Source organism: Rhinolophus hipposideros (assembly GCF_964194185.1).
Source record: "Rhinolophus hipposideros genome assembly, chromosome: 3".
Taxonomy (NCBI): Eukaryota; Metazoa; Chordata; class Mammalia; order Chiroptera; family Rhinolophidae; genus Rhinolophus; species Rhinolophus hipposideros.
The window spans coordinates 47,915,217-47,941,180 of NC_138049.1; the positions used below are offsets into that span (position 1 = coordinate 47,915,217).

General features: G+C 44.1%; 1 protein-coding gene across 1 annotated transcript in view; it reads left to right on the plus strand.

Moving 5' to 3' along the window:
* SCML4 (Scm polycomb group protein like 4) overlaps nucleotides 1-25,964 on the plus strand; it is a 57,707-nt gene that overhangs the window by 12,566 nt on the left and 19,177 nt on the right. The window contains exons 2-4 of the mRNA XM_081036616.1: nucleotides 4,621-4,750; nucleotides 7,011-7,211; nucleotides 11,411-11,605. Of these exons, the coding sequence (XP_080892742.1) occupies nucleotides 4,621-4,750; nucleotides 7,011-7,211; nucleotides 11,411-11,605 (526 nt within the window). The remainder of the gene's footprint in view (nucleotides 1-4,620; nucleotides 4,751-7,010; nucleotides 7,212-11,410; nucleotides 11,606-25,964) is intronic.

A 25,964-nucleotide genomic window follows, 5' to 3' on the forward strand; every position in this document is an offset into this window, starting at 1 on the left:
ATGAGAAAACCACGCCAAAGTCATGGTGACTGGGTCACAGCAGGTTTCTGATTCACTCCTACCACTGAGGTTTCTTTTAAATTATTTTTATAATATTTAGCCGTGTAGTGCTACTTGATGGGCCCTTTAATTTTTCAAATTCTAATCAGAATAAGATAAAATCTCTGTTGTTAATGATAGCTTTTGATTAATACAGGGTCTCTAGAAAGAACCTCAGGGCACCTATAGAGCCCTGGGTGGCCACTGCGCTCACTTTTGACGGATCACATTTTAAATTCATTTCAATGAATTTAAATTCATTTCCATATATCCCACAGTGCCCTCAATGCTGCTCAGCCTCACTCCATTGCCCGACTTCTCCCACCCTCCTAGTTCATTAACATACTCTCCTCTCCCCCACACTCAGCTTCAGCCTCACTGAGAAAGTAGAGGCCATTGGAAGGGACCTTCTGTAAGCTCTCATCTCCACATCCACCTATCCCAGATCCAGACCCTTATAGTCTACCTTCCTTCTTATTGCAAAAGATGAAAGGTCCATGTTCCTCTTTCAGGCCACGCCTGCCTGGCCCCACAATTTATTCTCTAAATCTCATGCCCTCTCACCTACTCAAAGTCCTGATGCCAGCAGGGGTCCATGTTCTCCCCTGTACCACCAATTTTCCTCTATCTACTGGGTGATTTCCATCAGCATTCAAACATATTTCTCCCATCTCAAAAATAAAAACGAACAAAAAAAAAATCTTTAAAAATTTTGATAAAAAACACACGGCATAAAATGTACCATCATAACCATTTCTAAGCGTACAGTTCAGTAGCATTGAGCATATCCATGTTCTTGTGCATCCGATCTCCAGAACCGCTTCACCCGGCAAAACTGACTCTAAACCCATTAAACAACTCTTCATTCCCCCTTCCCTCCAGCCCCTGGCAACCACCATTCTATTTTCTGTTTTAATGAATTTGACTACTCTAGGTGTCCTATTAGTGAAATCATAGAGTACTTGTCTTCTTGTGACTGGCTTATTTTACTTAGCATAATGTGCTTAAGTTTCATCCATGTGGTAGCATGTGACAGGAATTTTATTCCTTTTTAAGGCTGAATGATATTTCCTTGTATGTATACCACAGTTTGTCCATTCATCTGTCAATGGATCTTTGCAGTTGCTTTCACAATGACCGTTGTGAATAATGATGCTATGAGTATGAATATGCACATATCTCTTGGAGATCTCACTTCCACTTCTTTTGGCTATATACCCAGAAGTGAAATTGCTCAGTAATTCCAATTGAAAATTTTTGAGGACCAGCCATACTGCACTATTTTACATCCCCACCAACAGTGCACAAGTGTTCCAATTTTTCCAAAGCCTCACTAACACTTGCTATTTTTATTTTTGATAGTAGCCATCCTAATGGGTGTAGTATGGGTGGGATCTCATTGTGGGGCAAAAATCTTTTGATTCTACCTTTCCCTCTTGTTATGGCTGATTCTCTGTGCTCCTTTAAGACAAGACTCCTTGAAAGACTTGGCTTTACTTCCTGGTCCCAATGCCTCTCTTCCCATTATTTCTCAGGTTTATTCCAATCAGGTTCTCATCCCACCCACAGCACCACAACCTCTCTTGTTGAAAAGTCGCTACACCTAATGGCCACTTCTAGTCTTCCTTGACTGACATGGAAGGCACTTGACATGGTTAATCATTCTCTGCTCCACGAAACACGTTTTTCATTTGGCTCCCACAGTGCCACACTTTCCCAGTTGTCTTTCTACCCCACTGGATGCCTTGCCTGGTTTCTTTTTCTGGTTCCTCCTCATCTCTCCAACCTTTTTATGTTGAAGTCTTGCAGAGCTCAATGCTTAGATCCTTCTCCATCTACACTCAATTCTCTGATGACCTCATCCATTATCATGGCGTTAAATATCAACTCTGTATTGGTGATTCTCAAATGAAATCTCCATTTACTCTTTCCACCAGAACTCCATACTCTAGTAGACGCACCTGCCTACTTAATATCTCTACTTAGATCTAGGCATCTTGAACTTGACATGTACCAAACTAATCCCTGGTCTCCCCTAGTCCTCTTCACTCTCATCCTCCTCCCCACTACCTCCCAAAAAGAACCCTTAGTTCACCTGCAGCCTTCCTGGCCCAAACCTTTGGAATCACTTTTAACTTCGTTCTCTCTCACACACCATGTCCAGTGTGTCAGTAAGCCCTGCTGGTTTCGCCTTCAAAATCTATCCCAAACCTGTCCACTTCTCATCACTTCCACTGCTATCACCCTGATCCAACCTATCATCATCTCCTGTCTACTCTAGATTACTGGTTCTCCAACTTTCGCCCATTTTATCTCTTCTCAACACAACAGTTAGAAAGATTGTTAACATGTCAGTTTAGATCCTGTTCACAAGAGCTCAGAGAACTTAAGTGTCCTATAAAGCCCTGCTGGCTTTGTCTACCTCTCCCGTCTCACTCCGGCCTCCCTGCAGAACACAAACCCTCCAGGCAAGCTTCTGCCTCAGATCCTTTGCACTTGATATTCTCATTCACTGGGGTGTTCTTCCCATAGACACTGGTACAATTTTCTCCCTCACCTCCTTCAAATCTTTGTGTAATGTCACCCAAGAAGGGCCTTAACCACCCTATTTTAAAATGTCAATGTACTTCTCAATTGTACTTCCTATGCCTCTTTTTTTTTTGAATTTGTTAAACCCAAATTTAATACAATTTTATAGCTAATTATATTAAAATCTGTAATTCAAAATGTTACAAATCATTAGATATTCTTCACATTCTCTTATTAATTTTTTTATATAGTTTTATTTTATTTTATTTTATTTTTACATCCCTCACACCGTGAACCCCCCTCCCCCCATCCACCACCACCCCGACCTCACACTGAGCCATCACATTATACACATAAAATTATAGTTGGCATTCATTAATGTCCAGCCTCTGGTGTACAATGCCATGACCAGGCATCCACAGCCTCCCTGAGGTGGTCTCCCAAACAAGACACATGTCCATTGGACACCCAACAAAATCCCCAAACACTATTGAATAAGTTCCCCAAAGTAATTCTCAAAAAACCCTGAGGCCATCCTGTGGTCACCAGCCGCCCCCCACTCCCTTCACCCTTCCCCCCATCCCTAACCCCCTCCCCCCCGCCCATCTAACAACCCTCTTCCTATGCCTCTTTGCTCTTTATTTTCACCCTCAGCTCTTATCACCCTCTAACACGCTATATCATTGACTTATTTATTTTGTTTATTGTCTGTCTCTCCAATGACATAGGATGTCACTTACACAAGGCAAAGATTTTTGTCTGCTTTTTTCCCCTTATTATATCTCCAGCAGCCAGAAGGGTGGCTGGCTTAAAATAGGGGCTCCATATATATTTGTTGAATGAATAAATGAATGAATGTACAATGGTTACATAACTAGCAGTAGGAATACTATTTCTCCATAACTATTATTATTATTATTCTATCCTAAAAATCCGGGAGGCAAGTTAAAATGTGAATGGGAACTCCATCTATCTTAACAATAAAACGTATACCCTTGCTACTCCAAGTGTGGCCCATGGACAAGCAGCATCAGTACTACCTGGGAGCTTGTTAGAAACACAGAATCTCCAGGTCCCACCCCAGACATCCTGAAGCAGAATCTGCATTTTTAATGAAACTCCAGGTGATTAATTGCAACTTTAAGTTGAAAAGCACTAGCGTTGAGCAATAGTCCTCTGTGCATTGGAATCATCTGAACATCTTTAAAAACTCTTGATACCTGGGCCCCACTCCCAGGGATGACTTAATTGGTCTGGAGTGGGGTCCATGGATAGGTCAGGTCAGTAGTAAAGAGGTGAAGTGACTGACTTATTATTTTTGGGTGGAGAGCTAAGATCAGAAACTCGCCTGTCAAACCTTGGTTTTGGAGAATGACTTGTTGGTGTTGACCTCACCAGTCAGCATCTCCTCCTTAATCCATGACAGCAAATTTCAGTTCCTCATTTGTGGCTTCAAATGAGACCTTCCAGGTGGCTGCTTCTTACCAGTTGAGAATGCACTCCTGTCCTGTCCACACTCAGGCTACCTTCCAGCCTCTAATGCAGGAAACAAACACAGAGCAGTATGTCAGTCCTTGGGCGAAACAGCTCCTGCTCTCTTTTCCAGCAGGATGCAGATGTGAGCAGAAAGCTCAGCAGAGAGTGACGAGAGCTTCAGGTTCAGCCTCTGGGTGGCTGTCGGGAAAGCCCTGTGCATAGGATTCTAGGGAGCACAGGGGCTCGGGCTGGGAATTGTCCCCCATTCTGCATCCTGCACTCAGAGACTTCAACTATTCACACTTCTATGTGCTGTCACACCCCTTGGCTGACACAGTCATTTTCTGGGTGGCTGCCCTGTAAGGATGGGGCAAAGAGCTGACCTCTGTGTGTGACCCTAAAACATAAATCTTGAACATGGACTTGAATCTGAAGTTCAGCTACCACAGCCCCACAGTAGAAAGGTGTGGAAGCATGACAGAGTTGCCATGGTTAGCTGCCATCCAGGAAAGATTCTGAGAAGGTGTAGAGAGCATGGCCAGATTTGTCATTGACCAAATGGGCTCTCTCTTGCAGCTCAAGTCTCGGGTTCTCATGACTCCTTTAGCCCTCTCACCTCCACGGAGTACACCGGAGCCCGACCTCAGTTCCATCCCTCAGGACGCAGCCACCATACCCAGCTTGGCAGCCCCACAGGCTCTCACAGGTAGGTCAGGCAAATGAACTCCAAGACTGTGATGGCCTGCCCATCATCTAACAGTTACTTTGTGAATTAGAAAGCTGCCACCAAGGTAGCTCAAAAGAAGGATTTAGTATGTTAGCCAGATAGTAGACATTACGACCACATTCTCTGAGAACATGAATTTAAGTGTCTCCCAGTTTGGATTATTTGAAACTTGGTTTTCAATGCATCTTGAGTTCAGCTGGTTGTCTTGGGGTGGGACTACAAAGAGCGGTTGATGGCCCAGGTTTTTCTTTTTAGAGTGAGGTTTACTTAGCATCCATAGTGCGCCTGATCACCTTGAAGTTTCCATCCCTGTGTTTGTACTTCCAGATCTTCTAAGGAGCCTAATCTCCCTTAATCCCACCTGGCATCCTCCAATTCAATCAGGTAGTGCCCAGGCCAGTCTGTGTTACGGGGCAGCCACCAACCAACAGTTCCTTTGTAAGAGAAACAGCAGTCGGATAGCCTCTCTCTCTCTCTCTCTCTCTCTCTCTCTCTTTCTCTTTCTCTTTCTGTTTCTCTACACACACACACACACACACACACACAGAGAGAGTCCCCCCTCACCACAACTCCACTCCCCACTCCGGTCCCACTTAAATCCCTTCATTCTCCTCCCATTGCTCTCAGGTAAAGACCAAACTTGTTAATATGACCACCAAGGCCCCGCAGGCTTTGTCCCTTTGTGATTCAGCCCTTTGCTCTCCTCAGTCTCTAGGGGCCACCATATGATCTTAGCATATTCTCTTCCCTCTATCTAGCATGACCTTCCCTCTGGTCACCCTATTCCTCCCTTGTATCCCAGCTCAGGCATACATACCTCCCTCCAGAAATCCTTCACTGGCTTCCTGCCACGGTCCCCAGATGGGCTCCCCTAGTGCCTCCCCATGTTTCTCACTGCCACAGGCCCACATCAGTTCCTGTGACTCTCTGAGTAGGTCAGCCTCCCCCCCCCGCCACCCCCTGGGCCCTAAGCTCTGTGAAGCTCTGTGAAGCTCTGAAAATGGTTTTGTTCACCATTTTCTCTGTAAGGCCTTACACAGCGTCTGGCATGAAAGGCTCTTTTTCATTATATTTCTTTAATCATCTGGGATGAGTAGAAAAGAAGGCAGCCTGGCAGAGTGAGAAGAGCACAGACCTTGACATTAGAAAGACTTGAGTTCAAATCCCCGCCACACCACTAATTACAAACTGTATGAGCAGCCATCTCACCACTGGAAACTTCAGTTTCTTCCTTAGTGAAGAAGTAATGACGCCTTATTCCCAGGCTTGTCTTTAGAATTAAATAAGATAAAATATCCAAAGTGCCTGGACCATAATAGGTGGTCAATAAAAACAAACGTTCTTCACCTTTGGTATTACCACTCTATACTTCCAAAGTCCTCCTGGGTTCCTCTTTAAGTCCCTCTTCAACACTCCTTTGCATTACTGGTCTGCAAGGCAAGACACTCACAGTCTGGGGTCAGGGGGTGGGGTGGGAAAAACAAGAGGAGAATCATTAATGTACAGAAGAAAAAATGATACCTACTATTAACATTTGTTTGTATCTCATCCTTTAACATTTCGATTTCTTGGTCATGTTTTTAAGTGTACACAATACATGAATACACAAATGTGTATAATGTATACATAAATAAACACATTTTTGGGCATGTGCTCAAAATTTTTTCTGATGGCATATGTTACTTTAAAAGTGTGGAGACCATTGATGGGGCTCACCAAAATGGGCGGCTGACTGTTTTTCTCTGAAATTGTAAAATAGCATGTTCTTTAGAAGTTGAATACATAGTTTTTAGAGCAATCAACATCATCTTGATTTTTTTTTTTTATTCATCAAAAGTTAACAAAAAATGTGGAAAACATTATGTGTAGCTTGATAGCATCCTTGGAGGAGGAGGGAAGATTTTGTATGTGTACATGCCCAGCATGGAAATGTGTTTATAGACGTGGTCCACATGGGCCTCCATAACTGTCTACAATTCAGATAGGAGTACATCAGATTTCACCCACCTGTCCATCTGTCCTCAACCAAGAGGCCCTCTTGAGAGCAAGCCCCGGCCATTGGGATGTTTGGCAACCTTGCTTCTTTTTTTTACTTAGGAAGTGGGAAGAATCAGTCTCACTTTGGCCCTTTTTCAGCTCTCTCAAGGCCAGGGCCAAAGGGGCATGGTTGAGGCATCGCTGAGCCCCCTGGCCCAATGTGCATCGATGCTGAGGGCTTTGTGGGTCTCTGTTTCCACAGTCTGCCTCTACATCAACAAGCAAGCGGACGCAGGGCCCTACCTGGAGAGGAGGAAAGTGCAGCAGCTCCCTGAGCACTTTGGGCCCGAACGGCCGTCGGCGGTCCTGCAGCAGGCCGTGCAAGCATGCATCGACTGTGCCCACCAGCAGAAGCTGGTCTTCTCTCTGGTCAAGCAGGGCTACGGTGGCGAGATGGTGTCAGGTAAGGCTCTGGTACGTGTTGTAGGAGGAAGGCCATGGGAGTCTCTGAAGAGGAAAGCAGCCATTCTCAGGCTTGGGGGACAGTGGTGTGGCCAGGGTCTATCAGCCACCTGTGGGGCGCCAGGGCTCTTTATGAGACTGTGGGCTGAAGGCTCAAGGAGAAGATGCTTCCAGACCTGGACAAGAAGACTGGATATCTGAAACCTCACCCTTGACTCTTTTCTTTCTACCACCCCCCCCCCCCCGACTTCCACCCTTTAAGTAAATCCTATTGCTCTCACTTCAAAATATATCCAGAATCCAGCCACCTTTCACTATGCATAACAACCACTCTAGTTTTTTAAGAATATAAGTCAGATCATGCCCCTTTTCTGCCCTAAACCCTCAGTGGCTCCCATGTCATTCTGAGAAAAAGCTTTAGAAGGGCTTAGAGTCTCTTGTGTGACCCGGCCCTGACCACTTCTTTGATCTCTTGGTCACTTCTCTAGAGTCCCCCACTCTGCTCTGGCCATGGCGGCCAACTTGCTATTCTCCCTTTGCCCTCCAGCCATGCTTCTTCCCCACGGTCTGTGCACCTGCTATTCTCTCTTTCTGGAATGCTCTTCTGCAGCTGTCTCTGTGACTTGCTCCTGGATTTCCTTCAGGCTTCTCCTCAAAGGCCCTTTCCTCACCATCTTGTTTAAAATACCCGCTCTTAAGCCCTGGAGCATCAAGCCTTTGCAAGGTGTCTTGACTCTAAGGGGAGAGCCCTGTGTTTTCTCTGGCCCAGCCTTGTGGACATGGCCTCCATACCACCAAGGAAAAGGGGCCGTGCAGGTGACTCTGCTGGCTGGTTAAGAAAGGGTCAGGGGAGAGAGGTCTATAATGTGGCTGCTTCCTGAAGAACCCAAGTAGGGGCATTTTATTTAACTCCAGATCCCCGGGGTCTGGGGCTGGGAAGCATGTCCAACATAGCTTCCCCAGCTCTGATTGATTCCTTGCTCCTCTGGAGTTCCCTCTGAGCAGGAAGCTGGGTCTGACTTGCTGGTAATTGATTAAAATAGAACTTGGCAAGGTCCGGTGCATGTGTCTGACCCAGGATGACTTTTAAGCGACTTTAGCAGACACGAACAGAGAGAGAAGGAAGAAAAACTGCACCAAGAGAGGCCAAGAGGAGACCCCTGCTGTCAGGCCCTGCAAGAGCCTCTGGGCTGTTCTTCTCCTGGTTCCTGTCTGAGAGCCAGGTTCTCCATCCTTGGCTGCAGTCTAAGATCAAAGACCTTGTCCTTTTCCTTGCTAACCAGCTGGGCTCAAGACATAGACCTGGTGCTAAAAGAAAGCTATACCCTCTTGAGTGAATCCCATCTGACTGACTCTTTATGGTCTCCGCCCCCAAAGCAGGGAGAGCTGACCCCATTTTCTCTACTTTCCTGCTCAGCCTTTTTGTGGCCTCAGAGCCCTTAGCGCTGGGGAGGAGCTCCTGCAGTACCTCGCACCAACGCGAGTGTGGGCAGAGCCTCGCCAAGTGTCCCTTGGCTGAAGGATTCCCATGAAGGCCAGAGCTGAGCACTTGGTCTTATGTCCCTGAGAATGCAGTAGCACTGAGGGGACTCCTCATGTCACCACACTGAGGTCACAAAGTGGCAAGATGGTCTTTCGTGTTACTGATAGTGATTGGAAGCTCAGCAGGGATAAGTGACAGTCCCAAGGAGGGTTAGGGAAGGACTCAGGAGAAACAGCTAGACTCTCCCACTCTCCATCTAGAAGCTGATCCTTGGGGCACTGCTTTCCACACATTTCCATACACAGAGAATGGGAACATTGGTGCTGGCACCATGGGCTAAAGGAACCAACTGCCATGGCTGGGCCGTGGGCCACCCCAAGGGCTGAGAAGAGCGTATCACAACCCATCCCCCGCAAGCTTGCTGGGGTGTTCCTCCTTAGCCACCCTCTCCCACAGGGGTAGACTTTACGATCTCACACATTCCAAGTCCTCCTCCAGAAGATAGAATTTTCCCACTTGTGTGATCTCCCAGGCACCACCAGGAATGTATATGCACATTGACTTATGGGACAGGCCTGATACCCCAGACCCTCCTGCTATGGGTTCAGGTTCCAACACACCCAGTTTTTTAAAGTAGTGGAGGCAAGCAGAAGTACCCATGCTAAGAGGGAATGTCTATAGCATCTGAATGGCCAGGATAACTCCCTTGGTGAGAGCATCTTGGGAGCTCTTTGGCTGGTTTTATCAATCAGTGTCACCTGGAGTATGAAAATGACAGGCAAATCTACTTAGAGGCCTCATGAGCTGGAAAAACCACTCCAGGCCCTCTCCACAGTTTACTCATCTATCACATAAGGTAAAAACCTTTTGCCCACTGTCCTCAGAGGAGTCAGGAAGTCTAAATGAGGTGATGGATAGGAAAGCACTTATCACACTATAAAGAGCTACACAAAAGAAATGGATTTTTTTGATCAATTATTCAAATGGGTTTTTTTTGTTTGTTTATCTGGGTGTTTTGTTTGTTTGTTTGCTTTTAGTTCTGAAATCAAAACTAGCTCTCATTGTCTTTGCCCTTGCTGTCTGCCTGCCTTTGGGAGATATAATGTAAAAAACCAGGCTGCCCTCCAGGTGTTGACACCCAGTGTCGGAGGCCTAAGTGGGAGCAGAATGTCTTGTTTGGGATCTCCTTGTGTGTTCTTCATGCTGGAGTTGGTGTGCAAGCTTCTTGGGGTGAGAGAGGGCTGTGAGGCGAATTACAGAAAGGAACATGCTCTGGGCTGGGAGAACTAGTGTTTCTTCCAAATTCTGAAAACCCTACAGAAATCGAGTTTGATCTAGCCTCACTCTGGAGAGATAATTGTTCTTTTTTATAATGACTCCTTCCCCAGAAGGCTAGAATGAATCCTGAATTCTGTGATGGTAGGTAAGAGTTGGAGACCTCAGTACAAACTCAGGTTGTTTTGAATCTATCTGTCTATCTATCTATCTATCTATCTATCTATCTATCTATCTATCTATCATCTATCATCTATCTATCTATCTATCATCTATCTATCATCTATCTATCTATTATCTATCTATATCTATCTATCTTAGACATATCTAGATAGAGAAATAATTATAATGGGATAGTTTATATATACATACACTTCTTAGCTCTCTCTCCGACAGACCCCAGAACTGCTGACACCCCAGTAGCAATGAGCACATCCAGAGCTCAAATCTTGGTTTCTAAATATTGCTCTTCAATAAAAGGAATCAGGGCTCCTGGAGAAATGGCTGATATTAGGGCTGGGGCAGAGAAAATACAAGGTGAACCTGGACCATATTAAAGTGTCAGTAACCAAAGAATTACTAAAAAAAATAATAAAATAAAATAAAATAATAAATGGGGGCATGTCATCGGGATATAGGAGTCAACCTGAAATCTCCCAAAGATAAAAGCTGGCACAATTTGAGCAGCAAAATAAATACTATACTATTGGATAACCCACAGTAGACAATAAATATACCGAGTCTGTACTGCTATTAAGAAACAATCTAATAAACAAACAAACAAATAAATAAATGGAGGAGAAGGGACAATTCTTTCCTACCGAAGAGTTCCAAATACTACAGAGGCTCTCTCCTCTCCAGGTGGTAGAGCTGCCTCCCTCCATTATTCTTGGGTGTGGACAGAATCTTGTGACTTATTTCCAAGGAACTAAGAAAATGGAGAGTTTAGTGGAGAAGTGTGGCAAACGCCATGTTGGCCAAGGGATGAAGGTTAACACCCCCATGATGTCATGTGGATATCATGTATCCCTGACCTGATACGATGAGGAGGACACTTCACCTCTGTGGTCTTCCTTTTCCCCAAAACCCATCACTTCAGTCAAATCATAAGAAAAACATCAGACAAACCCAAATTGAGGGACATTTTACAAAATACCTGAGCATTACTCTTCAAAACTATCAAGGTCATGAAAACTAAGGAAAGACTGAGAAAGAGTCACAGACCAGAGGACACTAAGAAGATGACAACTACACCCAATGTGGTCTCCTAGTTGAGAGCCTGGAACACAAACAGGACATTCGTGGAAAACCAGGTGAAATCCAAATAAAGCCTTGTCAAAAACCAAACAAAACTGCACACACGAAAGCTCTTCCCCAGGGCTGATGGACTTGTGGCTTTGCCCAGCGCCCCGCTCTGAGCTGCTGTCTCTGTGGTTTTCCAGTCTCAGCATCCTTTGACGGGAAACAGCACCTGCGGAGTCTCCCTGTGGTTAACAGCGTGGGGTATGTCCTCCGCTTCCTCGCCAAGCTGTGCCGAAGCCTTCTGTGTGAGGACCTCTTCAGCCACCAGCCCTTCCCCAGGGGCTCCAGTACCTCCGAGGAAGCCCAGGAGAGCCAGGAAGGCAGGATGGAGCCAGGTAGGCTTTGTCCGTTTGTCCTCCCCGGGCCTGCTGCTGGTCCCAAGTGTCCCTGCCCTCCCAGGGTAGGTGAAGCCGCTGCTGAGGTCTTCAGAGCTCTCCTGCTGGAGGCCCATGCTGCCTCTCTGAGAGCCCTGGGAGCAGTCAGGACTGGCCCGGGACCAAGGATATCTAAACAGTTTTCCCCAGGCTTTAGTGGGAAGAGATCGTTCCATTATAGCTTTTAGGCCTATGTTATTAGAATTTAGACAATGAGACCACATTGTGTATGAGTGATTGTTCTTCACTCTCCTCTAATTAAGACTCTTGTACATTTATTCATCATTGTTGAGTAGTTGAAAGACTATAAAACTAAGGGACTAAGAAATCCTGAAAAAGCTAGGGCTACAGAACTGATTCCTTTGGTTCTTGCTGTGGACCTCAGATGCCTACTTATGTCAATAAAAGGTGTACCAGAGTGTCTATTATTACAGAAATTTGACCAGGCCATAAATCAAATATGTCTTCCAGTGAGAATTAGTATTTCTTTCTTATCACAGGATGGAAAGTAACCCAGGGGCTGAGTGCTTTTTGTCCCACCAGCCCCAAAATAGCTCAGCATGGGAAAGTGGCCAGTGGGAAGGGCAGCAAGTTCACATGGGCAAATGTGTCGTGGCATTGTCTGCCCTTGCAGATGCGGACAGGAGGTGCTCCTTCCCCACTTAGCACCCCTGAGTTATGGACTTGCAAACAGTTAACCATGACTCCATGTGTGGGTTCCAGGCTCCTAAGGATGAACAGAAATGTTGCCTTTTTTCTTTCTTTGGAAGTAGTTTTGATATATATAAAGAACACATGCATAAATAGTAAAGTTGGAATCTATGTCATTCTGCAAATCTTTGCTGAACCCAATTCTGTTCCAAGCACCATGTGAGACCTTGACTTGGGATAAGACAAGTTATTGTGGTATCGAACAAGCATTACAAATAATGAAAAACTGAGGCATGTGCTCAAGACAGCCTCAGAACATTTAACAAACGATACATATAGTAAGAGTGGCTATATCTTTAGCTTAGGAGGACAACAGGGAAGGATAAACTTAGATTCTTTTTCTTTTTTTTTTGCACACTTTTTTTTTTCAAATTTAATCTTCAATTACAGTTAACACAATATTATATTAGTTTCAGGTGTACAACATAGTGATTAGACATTTATATAACTTACAAAGTGATCACCCCAATAAGTCTAGTACCCATCTGATACCATATATAGTTATTACAATGTTATTGACTATATTTCCCTATGCTATACTTCACATCCCATGGCTATTTTTATAGAAATTTGTATTTCTTAATCCCTTTCATTTTTTTTCATCCATGTTTTCAACCTCCCTCCCATCTGATGACCATCAATTTGTTCTTTGCATCTATGTTTGTTTCTGTTTTGTTTATTCATTATTTTGTTCTTTTAGATTCCACATATAAGAGAAATCATATGGTATTTGTCTTTCTCTGTCTGACTTATTTCACTTAACGTAATACCCTCTAGGTTCATCCATGTTGTCGCAAATGGCAAAATTTCATCTCTTTTTTAAATGGCTGATTAATGTTTCATTGTACATATGTTCCACAACTTCTGTTTCCGTTTGTCTATTGATGAATACATAGGATGTTTCCATATCTTGGCTATTGTAAATAATGCTGCAATAAACATACGGGTGCATATATCTTTTTGAATTAGTGTTTTGGATTTCTTCAGATAAATACCCAGAAGTGGAATTATTGGGTCATATGGTCATTCTATTTTTAATATTTTGAGGAACCTCCACACTGTTTTCTATAGTGGCATTACCACTTTGTAATCCCACAAACAGTGCATGAGGGTTACCTTTTCTCCACATCCTCACCGACACTTGTTATTTGTTGCTTTATTGATAATAGTCATTCTGACTGGTGTGAAGCGTTATCTTGTGGTTTTAATTTGCATTTCCTTGATGTTGGATGATATTGAGTTCTCATATGTCTATTGGCCATCTGTATGTCTTCTTCGGGGAAATGTCTATTCAGGTCCTCTGCCCATTTTTTAATAAGATTGTTTGTTTGTTTGTTTTTCATAGTAAGTTGTATGAGTTCCTTCTGTATTTTGGATAATAACCCTTTATTAGATATATCATTGGCAAATATCTTCTCCCATTCAGTAGGATGTTTTTTCATTTTGTTGATGGTTTCCTTTACTGTGCAAAAACTTTATAGTTTGATGTAGTCCCATTTGTTTATTTTTAATTTTGATTCCCTTGCCTGAGGAGACATATCCAAAAAATATTGTTAAGAGTAGTGTGAGTTTACTGCCTATGTTTTTTTCATTTTAGGAGTTTTATGGTTTTAGTTCAGACTTAAGTCTTTAATCCATTTTGAGTTTATTTCTGTACATGGTGTAAGAAAATGGTCTAGTTTCTTTTTTTTTGCATGTATCTGTTCAGTTTTCAATACACCGTTTATTAAGTAGATTGTCTTTACCCCATTGTATGTTCTTGCCTCCTTTGTCATAGATTAATTGACCATACAGGCATGGGTTTATCTCTGGGCTCACATGGGATCTGTGTGTCTATTTTTATGCCAGTATCATGTTGTTCTGATTTCTATGGCTTTGTAGTATAGTTTGATATCAGGGAGTGTGATACCTCCAACTTTGTTCTTCTTTCTCAATATTGGTTTGGCTATTCGGGATCAACAGATTCCTATCACAGATTTTCTCAGATACTGTCAAGAACCTTGTGTACAATTTTACTTTAGTCTCTCTGAAACCTGTGGAACAGAAAGAAATTTAGCCTTTACAAAGAAGGGTACCTAATTAAATATGGCCTATATGAGCAGCTGTTATATAGACTTCTATGTTTTTCTTCATATCTCTATATGAATGAAGGGAAAAGTCTTCTCATCTCTCTGGGCCTCCGTTTTCTAAATGAGGGGTTGGAGTTGGTCCTACATCATGTTCCTTCTGGTTCTGACAGTATGAATCTGGCCTCTCCTGTAAAACTTAGTTGACTCAGAAATGTATTCTAAAACTAATGTATCTTTTAGTGAATCTTGCTTTGAGAATAGCAGAATTGTCTGATTTCACTTCTCAAACTCTTGAATTGTTGTTACACTGAACAACCAACGACCCACGGGTGTAATCACAAACCACGTCATCTGTGTCTCCCATTCTTCTTCAAATGTAACCTGTAGGACCACTTCTTCCCTCTCCACGGATGAAATTTAGGACAGATATTGTGGCTTTTCTGGCTCCTTTCAGGTAACAACACATTCGTTAGTCAGTAATTAATATGTCCAGGTCAGTGTGATAATCAAACTTTAAATTTCACTCAAAGATATAATTACTCCCCATTCCCAGCTCAGGCCTGCTTTGGCCAGTTGCCTGCAGCAGGAAAGGAGGGTACGGTTGGCTTTTGTCCATCCCCCACCCAACCTTGTGTATTTGCCTCCTCCCATATCTAGCTAATAATGATTTTGCATCCTTCATGGTCAGAGTGGGGGAAGGAGGAGAGGCAAGAGGCAGGAGAGTTTTTCCTTAACAAATCCTGCTGTGAGTTGTCATCATGCTCCCTGGTTCTGGCAGGTGTTTAAAGCTGATTCTTTGTCCTGTGAGCTCTTGCACGGGTCCTTTGGTGAATCTATCATCTGTCACCCGCACTTTTCCTTGACATGGACAAATGTAACTCTTCTCCAGCGGGTCATTTATAGTTCCTTCGACCACCTCAAGGCATCTGCAGGTAAATCTCTAACTTCTTTCTGTTGAGGTCCCCTTGTCCCCCAGACAGTCACAGGAAAGGATGTAAGATGACCTCACTTCAGATCTCTCTTCTGATGGCCTGCATCTGGTCCCTGAGAAACACTCACACATTCTTTACCCAAACAAAACGTGGGCATGCAGGCCAATCCCTACAAGTACCTCTCCTCTGCTCTGCCATCAGAGCAGCCAGCCTTGTACATTTCTCATGGGAATCAAACAATAATCCACTGTGTCTTGAAAGTTCCAGGGACAGATAGCTTATTCACGTAGCCATGTTGAAGCCCTTGGGAACATACTGGACAGTTCTAGCCATAATTCATCTTCTAGTCAACTTGTTTTTCAATCTCTACATTTTTTTTTTCTTTTGCTGGCTAGATGTGGGTGGTCATCCCAGATATAAAACTGGCTTTCTACCATCTCTTTTTCACAAGACCTGCACACTTCACAGTTGTCTGGGGTGTTTACTGTCTTGCAGCCTCAGCCAAAATGGAAACTACAACAGTTTCATTTTAACATCCTGTCCCAGGAGCCCCACTTCAGCTGTTCTTAAGTGATCACTGAGGAAATACTTGCCTTGGTTTCCATCTTTTTCTCTCCACTACCAAGCTCACCATGCTGAATGAAGTTCCAGTCTTTTCCCTGGAGCAGTGTAGCTTTCTCGCTTCTTCCTTTGACTGAGGCAGGCATTTCTCCCTGAAAGCCGGTTTCATTCCTTGTGGGCTTGGCTTTAAGTAATGACTCCACCTGTCTTCACAAGCCCTTCCCTAGCCCATGGCTGCTTTGAAAAACTGAATTGCTCCAAATTAACCAACCTCATGAAAATTGTTCCTCATGCCCTGGGTGTTGCACAATAGAGTGCTGTGTGTTTCTGTGGGGACAAAACCCCAAAAAACAGTTTCCAGGCTCTCGGCCTCACATAGAAAGGTGCTGGCTCGGGTAGTAAATGGCCATCAACTGTGATCAGATGCCAGCAGCTGTGGCTAGTTGGCCGTCAGCTGTAACCCGTAAGCCATTGGCCACTAATATAACGGCTGTGGCTATGCTAGCAAAAAGGAGAATGGGGGCTAGCAAGAAGATGGTGGCTGGCAAGCGTGGACTGCTGTTAGGCAGATTATGTAGATCCTGTTTCCTGTGTCTCCAGCCCAGCCGCCAGCGAGAATATATTGGTTTGACTCCCCTATCTATGGCTCCGTGGGCGTTCCTTTTTGGCCTTACCGTGTCCTGTGTTCTTGGGCGGAGAGTGGGAGCTGAGACCCTGCACGACAAATGGCGCAGCGAGCAGGGTCCCCTGCGTGACAGTTTCATGTATCCAGTAGCCCCAGGGAAGGTAGAGGAAGGAGCTATGGCATGGTATGCTCTGAGCAGCCCTCTTGCCATGGGGCTTTCCCACCAGTCTGCCGTGGGGCTTAAAATGACACCGTTATGGAGTTCTCCCTTAGAGTAAGACGTTGTCTTGTCGAAATTCCCTTAAAGGGTAGCACATCAAATTATTATTACTTTAGATGAGAAATGTATTTATCACCTGTTTTCCATTGTGACAAGAAAGGTGTGGGTATTTATAAAGGAGGAAGGAATGGAGGTCTTTGTTGAGTTTAGTCTGCATATCCATCCATAGGACCATGTCATTCCAAACAAGACTGTACAGTCTTGAGCTCATTTGAACCATATCTTGCTCTGCCCTGAGGTTGTGTCGTCAGAGTTGGAGTGTTCCAGGCTTGGTGCCACACCATTACAGGGTTTGTCAACATTCGTTAGAGCACTTCCAAAAGACAGTTAATCAGACGATAAGAAAATCCAAAGCCATGACACATAAGGAACTATTAAAGAAACAATGATGTTTGTGGCTGAAAAGTGGATGATTTGGGAAAGACATGATTTTCTGTCTGCTCCAGTATACTTGTATAGCAGCAGTTCATGTGGATTTGTTCTTTGTGGTCCTGAAGGTAAGTTTAATTAAATCTAAGTTCTTGTTGATCAAACTCTGGAGCAATGTTTATCACCTGAGAAAGGTAAAAGCTCTGCAGCCCTCACACACTTTTAAACAATGGATCCCAGGTGTTTAGAAGATAGATTAAAGTTTGATAAGCGTGGTTTGAAGGAATGCTCTCCCAGGTAGAGAACTTGGCAGCTGAATAACCAGGTGGAACTCTCAGAAGACAGCTCCCTCAGGACTCAGGTGGAGTTGACATTCAGAAGAAGAAAGGGCTACTGAGTGGTAGTGATTTCCCCATTATTAGTGACAAGTGTTGGTCATTATGGGGAACTCTGGCAACTCAGAGGAGTAGGAGCAAGATGTTCTCTCTGGTCCCTTCCAGGCTGACAGTCCGGCTGGAGGTGGCAGAGGATAGCCCTGGACAGCAGGAAGTCAGTGTGCCCCAGAAGCCCTAGTGAGGGGTCCTTCAGGAGTGAAGGTGAGGACACCACGCCAGAGATGCTCACAGAGCAGAGAGAGGGTTTCTTCCAAATCTCTTCCTCAGACCTGTGAAACATAAACTCTCTCGCCAAATGATCATTCTGTGTCCATGAAAAACCAGGCTTCAGACCTACTCAGCTGCCTGAATTCAGTCTGGAAGGTAGAATTCTTGGCTTGAGACCAGGAACTTCAGTCATTTTCTTCCAGTTCTGTGAGCTGACAGCCACATGTGGTTTTTGTTTTAGGAGGAAGAGCAGCTATCTGGGTGCTTTAGGAGAATGGAGGCAGAGAAACGGATTTGGTAACATTTGTGGTTCTGTCAGAAGTCATGTGATGAGCACGGGGAAATTTCTACCTTACCTTTGAATGTTGAAACAGAAGCGATCTATCTCAATTACAAATAAGCTTTAGCGGGAGCTTCTCAGTCATTAACGTGCTTAGGAATCACCTGGGCGCCTTGTTAAAAAGCAGATTCTGGCTCAGTAGGGCTGGAGTGGGGCCTGAGGGTCTGTGTGTCTAACAGGTGCCCAGGTGACATGGGTACTGTGGCTGGTTGGGGACCACACTGAGCGATAGGTGTGGGCTGACAGAGTCCTGCTCACATAGGGAAATTTATTTCAGGTTTTCAATAAAGTAAGTCTACCTGCGATCGGCTGATGCCTCCCCAGTACAAGTGTTGCCACTAAAGATGATCTATGCCCCTTAGAGCTGTCCATGAGCTGGAGAAGAAGGGAGGGCCGTGTGGGGGACAGAGGGTCAGGCAAGGTGGCACGTGTGCAAACCGAGGTGAAAAAGAAAAGGTCTGAAGGGCTGGGGAGGAGGATGAAAGAAAAGAAAGAATGATGGCAGGCAAACCTCTCAGTGTGGACTGGCCACCACCTGCATTGCAGCAGGGTCACTGTTACCCAAAACCCTTGTTTGTACACTCACAATGGCACTTAGTCCTGCTTTATATTGCCGGAATATAAGGGGTCTAGACCTCATCTAGATAAACTTGGGGATAGGGCCATGCAGTCCCCAGCAGAGTCTGAGACATAACAAGTCCACAGTAAATATTTACTGACTTGAATTCTATACAACACAACAGACCAAATTGTCTGCTCACCAAGAGTAGAGGAAATCTTCTTTGAAAACCACAAATGTGATAGCTGAACTCTTCTGCAAGATGTAATGTAGAGATTGGTTTCCTGCCTTTTGAAGGTTTGACATGATGGGAACAAATTGTTTTTGTTGAATAGCTTTTTTGATACTCAGATGGTAGGGGGTGGGAGATGAGGAAGGACATTTATTCTTGAGCTGTGATGTTTTCTTCCTTGGGTGGTGGTCTCTGAGCCAGGCCCCAGAAAACTACTGTTGTAACAGACACTCCCCATGTCTTCCATTATGGTTGAACCTCTACACTCAGCATTTAGACATCAAATCTGCTTCCTTGTTGAACTACACATTTGTCTAAATATCATAGCTCTACAGAGAATGACTATGCAGACAATATCTATCTTTCCAAAAGATTATTTATTCCTGAAAGGAAATAGAGTTTATCCAGTGGCATGACTTCTATGACATAGAAACATTCATTGAGCTCACCCTATCTGTGATGCACTGAGGCCCGCAGAGCTGAGGCCACTTGTTCAGAGTCACACAGAAAGGCAGCAGGAGGGAGGACACAGAGGCCAGGTCTTCTCCCTGGCCCTTTGCTCCTCCTCCTAAGCTGGTCTGTCCATCGGGCCCTAACTACTTGCTGGGTGGGGTATGCCTCCTGTTTCCCAGCTTAGAAAGCCTGACTACACAAGATGGATGTTCACAAGTGGCGTGTGGTATACGTGTGTCACTCCTTCTAGCAAAGAACAGAAGAACCCCCAACCTCCGTTTAGCAAAATCTAGGCAGAAACTACACTCCAAGGAAGCTGATTCTCTGTTCTCCCTCTGGGGTTCCTATGTTGGCCCCATGGAGTGTTTCCTCCTTGTCCCAATGTTCCGGACACATTGTTCCTGGATGACATACACGAGGCAGGCAGAGCTAGGAGAACTTTCTTTGCAAAACCTGAACAAGGTGGTCTATTCCGTCAGACATGTGGCATAGTTTGATCTGATATTTTAAATAATATATGAAATAGTAGAGGAATCAGAAGAAACAAAGGAAGGCTTGTTACTCCTTGCAGCTGCTTGTCTCCCAGTGCAGACCGAAATGGCAGTATCGCAGGGCTGGATGTGTCCTGTCACAGCCATGGGCCGTGTGAACAAAATAAGTAGTCATTCTCAAGCCAAGTGTTGGAAAGGGAGTCTTTGGGAAGGAGAACAAAGTATCAGTGTCAAGTTCAGGTCTTAAGAATCCTCGCAGAAAGTTTTGATGGGAAGGTTAAGAGTGTCCACAAGTTCTGCAGCAAGTACTAAGTCGCTCATATGTTTCCAGATAGACAGGTCCGTGAGAAACCCAGCCCCAGAGCGCCTAGCATGGAATACAGAATGTTTACCAGTACAGGATATCTAATCTGAGTTCTGCCTGTGTACTAATATGACTCACTTAGGAAAAACTATTTATTACATTTGTAATTATATCATTCATTAAATTATAACATCGGTACATATTTTAAAACATTGTGTGAAAGGGAAAATATAACCTCTAGAGAAAAGCCTAGCTTTTGAAATTTAAAGTAGATTTGTACATTGTTCCCTAATTTGTTGGATCCCTTTGCGTTATAAGGTTTAGGTTCTTTCAAGTCCTGCAGCTACTGAGGAATCACAAGATAGGTATTCAATAATTATTGGCTAAATGAATTAATGACTATTCCAATTAAGTTATTGGAACCTCCCAAGGTACTTTAAATAGGGGATAAATAGCATGATATTGAATCATGTTGACCAATTTAATAATATTTTAGTAGAAAATGTCTATATTGAAATGTAACAAAAAGAAATTAAGGTAACATTCTTCTTGTCCGAGATCACACATAAAATCATTTTGTGGATTAAAGATGCCAACGCTGAAGACTCGAGGCACAGAAGGATGATGAGAGTAAATGCCCATTAGGCTCTCAACTGTTTGGGAGAGCTCCTCCTCTGAGGGAGTGTGGAGGAGAAAAAGACCAGTAGAAAAAGAGACCATATGGACCCTTTCTTCCTACAGCATAGTCTCAGAAACTCTCTGAAAGACAGCCTTACCCCGTCTCATGCCCTCTCTTCAAATAAAAAAATCTACTGGAAATCTGCTCCTTTGTTCCATGAGTTTAACTGTCCTTTATGTGACACTCCCACCCATCAGTCCTCCATGAGTCACTCCTCAACTGGCCAGATGACACTGGGGACTCCCGGGTCAGCTTCGGACGGCCTCTGTGTCTCTGGCAGGACTGTCCGAAGATGGACGGATGAGGAGATGTACGGGATGGGCTATGCCGCTAAGGAGATCCAAGGACACGGTGACCAAGTTCTCTGACTTACACAGCAAAATTCAGAAAGCACAAGGACTGATGGAAACAAAGGACTGAGTATATGAGGTGTAGCCATTCCCAAACCTCCAGAGCCCACAGTAGCTATAATTGGAGAATCTACCCACCCCTTTGGGTTGTTCCCCTGGACTGATACCCCGAGCCCTGTGACGGGCTCTAAGGTAATATCTTCAGGTTTTCTATTCCACCATCTTTTGGCCATGCCTCAGAACAAGGGCTAAAATGGCAAACCATTCCAAGAGAAACTGAAGCAGCTTAGGAACCCAGTAGGCTTCTAAAATAAACTTCATGAATTCTCTCCCATTAGTGGGCAGTTTCTGGGCCTCATACATCAGCAGTAAACCCTTTGCTGAGAACAATCCCATCAATTTCCTGGCAGAGGATTGGACAGATATTCCATAGCAGATGCATCGTATCTATTGCTGAATTAATAATTACAACATCCAATCTGGATAGGCAGAGTTAAAAGAAATGAAACAAATCTCCTTTTCCCATCTATATTATTTATCTATTGCTGTGTGACAAATTGCTGCAAAACTTGGTGGCTTAAAATTTCATTTATTATCTCACAATTTCTGTAAATCAGGAGTTCAGATGCAGCTTAACTGGGTCCTCTGGCCCTGGATCTCCCACAAGGTTGCAAGTACCTCAAAGCTCAATAGGGAGGATCCACTTCCTTGTTCATTCAAGGGGTTGTTGGCAGGATTCGGTTTCTCACGAGATTTGGTTCCTTGCTATATAGGTCTCCCCCCAGAGCACTTCACAACATGGCAGCTTGCTTCAAGAACATGCTCTCACTGGAAAGTACGCGAGCCTCCCTAAGAGTCAGAATGCCCATGTAGAATTGAAACTTACAAGGTGTTCTCTATTCCAGAGACTCCAAAATTTTCCTGATTAAGGACCACTTGTAATTTCCCCAAAGTTCTATGAAAGACCCGAAAGGGAGGGGGCTCTTGGGGAAACAGAACATGACTATGGAATGTTCTACCCTCCCTCATCTTCACCCTCCCCCACCTCTTGGGACTTCTCATGAGCCTAGATGCAGAGGCTTGGCAAAGCGGCAAGTAGAGAGGATGGTTATAAAAAAGAAAAAAACCTGTTTTCTTCTTGAGATTGAAAGGGCATTCATTATTCCAACCCACTGACTTTGGGCGAAATTGTCTTTGGGCAAAATTTCCACAGGAGAAAATCAACCCGTAGGCTTAGAACAATGTCTTAGGCAAACCAGAAACATTGGGGAAGACTGAAGAAGTTCAGGTGTCAGGCATTAAAATTATAGTTGATTTCTGTGCATCTTATTAGGGGAGAAAAGATATAAATGTACTTAAATGGACCAGAGGGGAGTCATAAGGTCAATTCTGAGGGCTGAGTGATCTGAACTTAGAGAAAAGCTTAAAGAGAAAATCTATACTAGCCAGAGACCAAGTTAATGGAAAATTTAATTGAAGGGAACGAAATGCTAAGCTTCCTAGGTAGTGTGGCCCGGTGCCCTTTGAACCAGGAAGGCTGGGACAAGAGGCCACAGAGGGCCCTCAGGGAAAACATGAGCTTATCTGAGCAAGAACAAGGGGCGGGACTGCCTGAGAAAAGGAAATCTGCAAACCTCCACAAGAGCCTCAGTGAAAGGCGGCTCTAGGGCAGAGAGGTTTCTGACACCATGAAGTCCCTCAGAGGTCCTCTCTGCTCCCATAGCACTGAGCAGGTTTTGGGCACCCGGCAGTACCAGAAAGGAGCGTGTGTGAGGCTGCCTAGTGGCAGAGACACAGCAACCCAAGGTAGGGAAAAAATGCCCTGTGTCCCTGGCTCCTAGCAGGGGAGGGACAGCTCTGCTGGGACCTGCTATTGTTTCCTGGACCTTCTCCCTCCTGCCCCTTCCTCTTTCTGCTTCTATCCTTGCAGGTCTTTTTCTCTGCATCTGGAGCTTACTGGCTATGTCCCTCAGGTGGTGGCACCTGGGGAAGCATTGGGTAATAGTTATTCCACATCTATTCAATTGTGATGTTATTGAGCCAACTGTATTACTTTCTTTTCTAATCTGGGTTTCCAGGCTGGGGGTTTGTGGTATGGTTGTCTCTTTAAGGAGCCTTGTCAAGCATTTCACACATGGAGCCCTCTGGACACTGATCCAGTGGTTTGACTTTCTTGCCAGCCTGGGCAGGGTTGTGTGGTCTGTTGGTCTAGGTAGGCCTGCTGACGACTGATCCTGAGAAAGGCACAGGCTCCTAGCCTGGGGGAAGGTGGCAGTGATGATTGTAAAAAGGGTTCACTCTGTGCAATTTGGAGATTATGACTGATGTGGGGAGGAAAAGTGGGGAGCGGAGGATGAGTGTGTGTGTGTGAGTGCATGTGTGAGTGTGTGTGTCTGTGTGTGTGTCTGTGTGTGTGTGTGTGTGTGAGAGAGAGAGAGAGAGAGAGAGAGAGAGAGAGAGAGAGAGAGAGAGAGAGAGAAAGAGAGAAAGAGAACTGTTTAGTACTGGGAAAAAATAGTGTGTAAAGCTCTGGAATTTTGGAGTTATTATTGCATGAATAGGTATTATTTAGAGAACAATTTTGCAGATGGTGGTATTGTTGCTTTTCAGGGCATTTGGTTAGAGAATCCAAGTAAGTGCCAGTTTAGTTTTTTTGATAAAATAAATAGTCCAAGTTCACTGAACTTTGAGTAGTTAGGTCTTATGTCCTAAATGACAAGGGGTCAATGCCTGCCTGAACTGAAACCTGGTCAAGAGTGTCTGTGATTTTCTACACGTGGGTCCCTTTTTCCTCTCTGTGCCGCTCTCAATACTTTAGGTCCGTGTCTCTCTCTCTCTCTCTCTCTCTCTCTCTCTCTCTCTCTCTCTCTCTCTCTCTCTCTTTCTCCCTCTAGCTCTAGCTCTTATCTTTCTTTCTCCTGTCTGTCTGCCTCTTCCTGCTTTTCTTTGGAGGCTCTCTACAGTCCAGGTGCTCACACCTGACCCTCCAGAACTATAGCAGGAAGGTTTCACCAGGCATCTGGAAGGCTCTTTGGAGGCCTCTGCAGGGGTGAGGGAGGAGGGGGAGTCCACAACACTCCTGATTCTGGAGTTTGTTCCCCAAACGTGAGGCTTAGACACGGTTCAGCTTATAAAGTAAGCGGGTAACCCTTCAGGCTAGAGTGGGTTTTAACTGGTCTCGAGTGGTCTGTGGCCTCACTAATGGTCAGGCTTTATACACAGTGGCTGCGGAAAACCCTAGTCCACAGATAAGCAATTGTGGAAAAGGAACATCATGCTTCCTGAGAGTTTTCAAGCTACAAACCCTGAAAAGCTGGCAGGCTTCTCGGAATGTGCCGTTTGTACATTTGCCTTTCTATTTAAGCGTGTTCGTGTGATTATACAAAAGCAGATGATTCCTTTTTCTGGAGGAAACACCTCTTGTTTATCCCGCTTTGCTGAGCTGGGGGTCTCTACAGCGATTGAATGGCCTTACAAAGAGGCGGGGTGGGATCCCATTGTTTCGTGAGAGGTGAGAAGACCTCTCATTTCAGATGAGAAGAGATTTTCTAAGAATCCGGGGGGAAAGGACCTTGCAGCCCTTCAGCCCTGTGGTTTGCAGGAGTCTGTGCACAGGGGCTGGATATCTGCTGGGCATTGCGTCTGGACGATACCAGGTCTGCTGGCCCCATCTGGTGTTCACTCACCAGTTTGTCACAAAACCGCTTGCAAAGTGGAGTTCTCTTTCCAAGTGCAGATTTCGTTCTTCTTTTTTCCAACTTTATATAGCGACTTTAGGTAAAAACAATCCATGTGTCCCACTTTATTAAATTCTTAAGTTACTGGATTACCTGTAATTACCTTAAGTTCTGCATACCTGTAATTCAACTACCTGTATGTTGGATGACTTAATGGTTTTGAATAGTATAAAGGGTATCTAGCAGTCATCTTTTTAACTGAAGCAAGAGGAATTGGGTTAGATATAAGGAAGAACTTTCAGGTAATGAGATTTGTACCACAATGACCTAACTTGTGAGGGAGATTGTAAAATCTCTTTGGGGAAGCTTTTATTTCACATTTTTATAAAATTGTTAAAATGTAATTTCATTCCTAATTTTTAATGAACTAAACCTTAAAATGATTTTTATTTATATAAAGAAGTACATAGGAAGGGGACATGCTTTATCTGTATCATTAAATTCTAGGAACTTCTTCCAATTTTAATGCCAAAGATCACAAAGTAAACAACATTTTAAAGCATTGTTTTAATCAGCTATTACAATTAGGTCCCCCTTCAATGTTTTGGAAACATCCTGACTTCTGTAGAATTTATTACCCAGTTATTAGTGTCATTCACTTTGTTAATGCAGACACCGGTAATCCAAACTGCTCTTTTATTTGGTGTTTGGGAATTTTTATTTCACATCTGAATTTTAAGGGGGCACGGCAGGAAAAAAGAATCAATATGCGGCTTCAATACCAGGCTGAATTTCACACAGATGACTTTTTAGGAAAGAATATATTTAGAACTAAGGTTCTGGTCATTGAAAAATGTTATGCATCTTGGTTTGACACAACCTAGCTTGAAGGATACTGTTCTATTCCTTCCTTGGATTTTTCTTCTTGTCTATGTATTAAGGAATCTAACTAGTTCTATTTTTCTCTTGAGGTGTGCGCGCGCGCACACGCACACACACTCACATACACAGTGATTTTTTTCTATATTTGTTCATCATTTTCTTTTAAACTAGATTGTAAGTCGTTAAAGACAATATCAGGCTATG